Genomic DNA, 6,863 nt, shown 5'->3' on the forward strand with positions numbered 1-6,863 from the left:
ATAAACTATGCACCAAGCATTCGAAGGGTTACATTTGGCTCTACCAATTTTACAAATACAAACATTTTTTTTAGGTATGATAGGTTTGGATGAATATTAAATGACATACTATTTTTCTTAGCTCTGGTAAAACAATCCAGCGTATATTTGTCATATGGAACTAATTGATCTATTTAAATAATCATGAAGCACTTTTCAAATGTTATTGAAGTTCTAGATAAAAGATCTTAGAGATGCCACGTTTTAAATGTCTATTTTAGATTCCATTGATTACTTACATGAATTCAATACATGTTGAAAAGGAGAATTTCGTGCTATCTTTTAATTAGATTTTATTAATAAATGTGAAATTGACAAAAGGAAACTAAAATATGTGAAAAATAAATAAATAGTAATCATTATCGTAGATGTGTATTAATTACTAAAAATTTAACTCCTTTAAAAGAATTTATATGCTTGAAGAGAGACCATTTCAATACATCCAAATGATAGGTTTGGATTTAAGAAAAAAGTTCAATATATTTTCATTTTCTAAATAAAATCTTTATGATTATTAAATGTTGGCATGTGGTGGTTGATCAAGAATGTATTGTATATTTTTCATATTTTATTGGTAATTTTGGCCGACATGTTGTAATTAATTATAATGCTAAAATCTTGTATAAAAAAGGCATAGGGTTAGGCATTTCATAAGGTGTGATGCGATAATTGCTTCTTGCGATGATATTGAGCTGTAAGGGATTACAGATTGTGATCAAGTTGTAATCATTGGATAGAAATAATATTGGACTCATTGTTTGGTGGATGTAGCCTATGGATTGGGTGAACCGTGTTAAATCTTGGTGTCTTGAGTTCTCTTCCGTGCAATTTATTATTTTCTGATATTGGTTATATTTGCATGTAATTGTTATCTCTGCCTATGGTTAATCCTAACATTAAATGACTTGATCTTCTATTTCAACTTGTTCAAAGTCATTCACTTATTTTTAATAAAATTAAAAATAATTAAATTGAATTAACAATTTAATCATTATTATTAATATATCTATACTTAATTAAATTGATAGGCTCTTTTATTGTTGCACACAATGACTAGAAAATTATCATGCGGTGGAAAGTTCACAACTTGTGAAGGAGAAATGTATTATTACTATTAAATAGCTCATTATTTGTAGGCTTCTCCATCACTTTATGTTTTTACTTGCACTTGAGAAGTTACGGATAATGCGGAGAGTATGAGGATATTGGGGTCTTAATTAAAATCAACCACTTACTTCACACACTACATATTAACTAATTGAGAACTCAAAATTAAAAATGGTTGTGAAGATACAAAGGTAAGGATGGGTAGGGGAATTGTTTAATTGCTAAAATACCAATATTCTCTACAATTCAGGTCTAGAATTTGATGGCCACCCCCTCCTGTCAAATGATTTTTTCAATGATGGGTAAAATTAATTCATGCCTTTCATTTTACATTTTAAAGAAAGAAATTGATTGTCAATTTTCCATTTTAAAATAATTTAGAAAACTTTTTAAATTTTACTTATTTTATAAATTAGAAAATAATATAATTTAATTAGTAATATATGCAAAAGTCTATATGAATAACTTTTAAATTAGCAATATACACAAAAATCTCAAATAAAAGAAGCAAATTTTTAAGAAAGTTTAACATTAATATTTAATTATAAATCACTAAAAGAAAGATAAATATTTAAATTAATATATAATAATTAATTTAATATTTAATAATTAAATTAATATATAATATTAATATTTAATTATTAATATTTTTAAATTAATATTTAAATATATAAAAAGTAATATAAAAATACATGCGGGTGGTTTAGTAGTATATTTATTTGTTATATTGATGGTTTTCTATAAATTTTGCCTATCAATTCACAATCTTACAAATTTTCAGCCCGTCATATACTATTCAAAAGTGCAAAAACTGCTAATGTAGCCATCAAATTCTAGGCCTGCTACGATCGCAGTCATGCAATCATGGCTTCATGTTTGATTTTTTTTTTCTTTTTTATTCCAATACTTTAGAAATAGCATTATTAGCATTACCACTCATGATAGCCATTTTATTTTCCCCCATGCGTTCTTGTACTAAAGCATGTGATTTATTGCTTATTGTGTTACTTACAACCTTGTTTACTATAGTTGCTATCTAAATATCTATTTATGCCTTTCATGTTCCATCCTTGTGCCTTGTTAGGAAAATAGAGAAATATTTGTGTCAGTGGATGGAAGTGATCCTATTAATTAATCTTCAATTATTAGAAGGATATTTGTTTTGATTTAGACATTAATGTTTTGGCCTTGGCCTAAGTGAATGCAATACATTGATGTGTATGTTTCTTTATTTTCTAGGTTAGATATGCATTCTCTCTATTATTATTTGAGGGAACATTTGTGTTATTTATTTCTTTAATTTACGATACAACTATAGGACATTTGATGAAGTTGAGGGGATAGAAGTTTCTTTGAACCAAGTGAGGATCAATGAACTTGAGTAGAATCTAGATTATCTAGACATATGTTGAAGAATGTGGAGCATAAGAATATTATCATGTTCTTCAATTCATGGGTGGATGAAAAAAACAAGATTGTGAATATCATAATAGATATTTTCACATCATGCACTTTGGGACAATTAGTATGTCAATCTTTGAAATTTCTTTAACCCTAAATAATAATCTCTTTAAGGTTTTAGTTTTAGTATTTGTTAACATTATTGAGGAGCATTTATAGTACTATTATTATGCTCATAGAGGTATCATGTATATCACTATGAAGATCAATAGGTTGTTTTAAAATTTTGTGGAGATATCAGAAGGAGCATAAACATGTTGACATGAAGGTTGTCAAGGGTTGGGCAAGACAAATTATGAAGGGTTTACTTTATCTCCATAGTCGCGATCCTCCTATAATTCTCAAAGAATTAAATTGTGATAGTATATTTGTTAATAGTAACCATGGAGAGGTCAAAATTGGGGATCTTGGATTGGCCACTTTACTCTGGCAAGAAAATTCTCACAATGTCATTGGTATCTTTTCTTGATACATTTTGTCTTTTATTTTAGAGGTAGCACTCATTTGGTTTAATTAAACTTCCATTTGTAAATTGCATGAACTCCCAAGTTTATGGCCCAAGAACTTTATGGAGAGGATTATAATGAATTGTTTGATATTTACTTATTTTCTATGTGCCTACTAGAGATGGTGATGTTTGAGTATCCATAAAGTGAATGTAAAAATCTAGCTCAAATTTATAAGAAAGTGATATTTATAAGTTCTTTTCTTCTTCTTTTGTGATCAACGTTTTATCATGTTGATAAGAATTTGTGACTAATGTTAATTGAGTTAAAATTGGCCATTACGCCCAAGAATAACTTTAATTGTTAGGATACTTTCTTGAGGGTATAAAGCCCGCTACCTTGAATAAAATAAAAAGATCCACAAGTTAAGGCATGCATTGAAAAATGTCTTGTAGTAGCACCCAATAAGTTGTGTGCAAGGGAGATTTTGAGGGATCATTTTCTCCCGTGTGATGGAAGTAAGCAGTGTGTAGAATACATTCATATACCATCTTCTGATGTGCCTCCTATAAAAAAAAAAAATTGAAGCATTTAGTGTACCAAGATCAAGGTTGATCTACTGTAAAATGGAAATCAAATGATTGAGTAATATAGAAATAGAGTCTTGTGTTGAGTTTAATTAACCATGCTTATTCAATACATTTTATTATAAGATTTTCAAAAAAAATCAAGCCTAATATTTAGTAGAAAATCTGACAGATTTTCATACAATCATCACATCAATCAGTTACAACAAAAAATTGTTTCCCTTCTTCTATCACTTTTAAGAAACCATACAACATATGCTACTATTTGTGTACACATTGCACCTTTTGGTGCAAGTGCTAGTTTTTTAACATAAGACATGCATAATAGTATCATTTTTTATCAAAAAAATTGCTTTTTAATTAAATCTATAACTTAAATGAAATATACATGTAAAAATAAAATCACTTTTAAAAGGAACCTTATGTTAAAGTAAGCACTATCAAATGGTGGCTCAAAAAAGGAACTCTTGACAAGAATTTGTGTTGTTTGCATTCACTAGTATTTAGAAAAAGACATAAAAACATATATTTTATATTATTATAATTTTGTTGTAGAGGAAATAGCACCAGGGAAGAGGATCTAATATTTGAACACTCTAACTTCATACTTTTCAAAAGCCTTCACTAAAATTTTATATCACTCTCAAATTTTTATATAGTAACTTATTTGGCAAGTCCCTTATTATAACTAAGGTTTGAAGACCACATCATCACATATGATGGTACATGAGTATCATTGTCTTTTGTGTATATGTCATACAAATGATCCTTTGGCATTACATGATTGGTTGTCTTTTATAATTACAACTAGTCATCATAGCAATATCATATTTAAATCATAACTATTTATACAATGTTGTCAAAAATTTGAATATTAGATATAAAATTGACAAATATAAATATTAAATCAACAACAACTATTACAACCATTGAAACATGCCCAAATATTAAATTCCAAAATACATATTGCTTTCCCCTTTTGATAAAAAGAGTATCCTTAAACTTCTGAACATCCTGTGTTCAATGCTGCTTCAAAACCGTAGTTTGCTGCAGCTTCCAAAATAATTCGTTTCACTGCCTCGCTTTCAATTTCTGCCCCAAATTTCTTCATCTACACAATATTAAAGAACCCAAGCTGTCAGAAACTCACAAATCGCCCGTCAGTTAAATAAAATACTAGAGATCTCAGGATTTTCAGTACCTTAATAATGGCTGTTTTGATGATCTGGCCGTCAAATGACGTGAGATTGGCATTCTGAAAATCCAGGTGAAGGGATTCAAGAGCTTTCGTCAGGTCAATAAGCACGCCTGGCCCTTTCTTGCAGTAGATCCGTATGTGAAATATATTTTCCTCCACCTTGGAAACATCCAGCTGAAATCATACATATTGTAGACGGAACTCTTTAGATCATGCAATGGAAATGGATCGTTTTGTTCATCGAACACAAATATGAAAAATGAGAAAGAGAAAGGGGAAAAAAAGAAAGTCCTCTTACTTCGAGAATTATTTTTCGCCCTGGTTTGTTTAGGGGGCTACTAGTGCTACTCATTTCAAAGGAGGCAAATTCGAGATCAGCATCAGTCAACACTGAAACAAACGGAGAATCTTTGAGCATGAGGTCGGATTCAAGCTGTAAGATGTCGGCCTGAATGTCCTTCACTTGTTTCTGCAAGTCCTGCACATAGCTGATTGCGTCCCCTACTATTGACGCCTTATCCATCTAAGCACAAAAATCACAAACTTTAAATTAGATCTCTCCATTCGATATTTCCAGTATTTTGATGAAATGAAACGCATCAAAATAAATCTGTAAAGCGAAAAAATTGTATTCTAATTTTTAAAATTTAAAATCATTCTATGTGAAAATGAAGAACAACAGAAGAAATCTGGAAAGAATAAAAATTTATTTAAATCTTTTACATTTGACTTCATTCTCTGTGATCATTCTCGTGACCGTATTTATGAGACAGTTTTATAGTAGGAGGTACTTATTACCTCTTTTGGAAAAATGTATGAAAACGAACTGAACAGTTAATATATATATTAGTTTATCTTCTAAATAATATTTAAATCAAAGAGTTGCAGTTACAGTCTGTATCATTTATAAAGATTCAAAACTTCACTCTGCGGTATATTTGTGTAACTTTACTAAGTTTAGCAAAGATTCTCCTCTTATATGAGTCAACAAAATGAACAACGCTTGAAATCTCATCCTATAAAACTAGACATAATCGTTCAAAACCTTTTAAAAATTCCAAAAGTTGATTGGATTGTGAAAACCTATTGCCTGTAATGACATACCTTAGTGATTTTAGGAACAAGAGAGCGAAGAGCATAAAGCCTCTCATTCAGGCGGCCGCGCCGTCTTCTCTCGGAGATCAAAGTCCTGCACTCGGAAAAACGAGCAGACTGACTCGATTGAGCCGATTCTTTACCTTCCTCATTCAATTTTTCTGAGTCATCAGAGGAATATCCATATTTGACCTTAACTCCACTGCTTTTGCCTTCCTGATGACTCGAACCGAAGCCATCATAGATCTGCTGCCATTGTGCAAGCTCGGAGGGACTATCAATGGCGTGGTCCTCGAGATTTGGCTTTGCAGACAAATCGTGGGAAGTCCAGAAGTTGTCGGGGGGAAAGCAGGTCGAACCGTCGAGATCTGTGAAGAGAAGAGCATCATCTTCTTCCATGGATTCAACCGTTCCATTGAAATCCAGAAATGAGTTGTTATTCTTTTCTTCTGATCCGTGGATCTCCATTGATGTGATTCTGAAAATGGAGTGAGAGGTAGGGTTTCTTTTGAGATGCGAATACAACTCACCAAGAAAATATTTTGATTCTTTGCTCACGGGCTTGCCCGCTTTTTATACTGAGATTTGAACATTAAAATATCAATGAGGAATCCTTCTCATCCGCAACAAATCAATATTTATTAAACCTAGGTGATGCTCGCTTGAACTTGTATTATTATACTTAATCTACGCAGCTTATTTATAACAGGCCCACTTATTGTTGTCTTAATTTCGTTTCTTTGCGACATGAAAACAGACTTTGTTTGGAAAAGTAAAGATTTTTCTTTTTAATAGTTGTTAACATAGAGTCAACATGTCCCACGCCCTCCAACGCAGCCCTAAATAGCAATAGTAAAGAGATAAAGACATAAAAATACAATTTAAATCTCAAATTTAATCATCAAATATCCCATTATATAATGTCACATC

The 6,863-nt window shown here is 30.8% G+C and overlaps 1 protein-coding gene and 1 pseudogene across 1 annotated transcript; one reads left to right on the top strand and one right to left on the bottom strand.

Annotated features, from left to right (window-relative positions):
• The first annotated feature begins 1,317 nt into the window (after window positions 1-1,317).
• LOC149533602 (putative serine/threonine-protein kinase WNK7) lies at window positions 1,318-3,639 on the top strand (annotated as a pseudogene).
• Window positions 3,640-4,514: 875 nt separating this feature from the next.
• LOC149533603 (transcription factor bHLH35-like) lies at window positions 4,515-6,608 on the bottom strand. Its single transcript, XM_089805332.1, has 4 exons — window positions 5,943-6,608; window positions 5,137-5,361; window positions 4,842-5,012; window positions 4,515-4,751 (listed from the first exon to the last, which is right to left on the bottom strand). Exons 1-4 carry the CDS (start codon window positions 6,399-6,401, stop codon window positions 4,638-4,640), a joined length of 969 nt encoding a protein of 322 aa, XP_089661458.1. The 5' UTR covers window positions 6,402-6,608; the 3' UTR covers window positions 4,515-4,637.
• Window positions 6,609-6,863: the final 255 nt, after the last annotated feature.

The sequence above is a fragment of the Cupressus sempervirens genome, chromosome 10, assembly GCF_028749045.1.
Source record: "Cupressus sempervirens isolate cs-2001-9-10 chromosome 10, ASM2874904v1, whole genome shotgun sequence".
Lineage (NCBI taxonomy): Eukaryota > Viridiplantae > Streptophyta > Pinopsida > Cupressales > Cupressaceae > Cupressus > Cupressus sempervirens.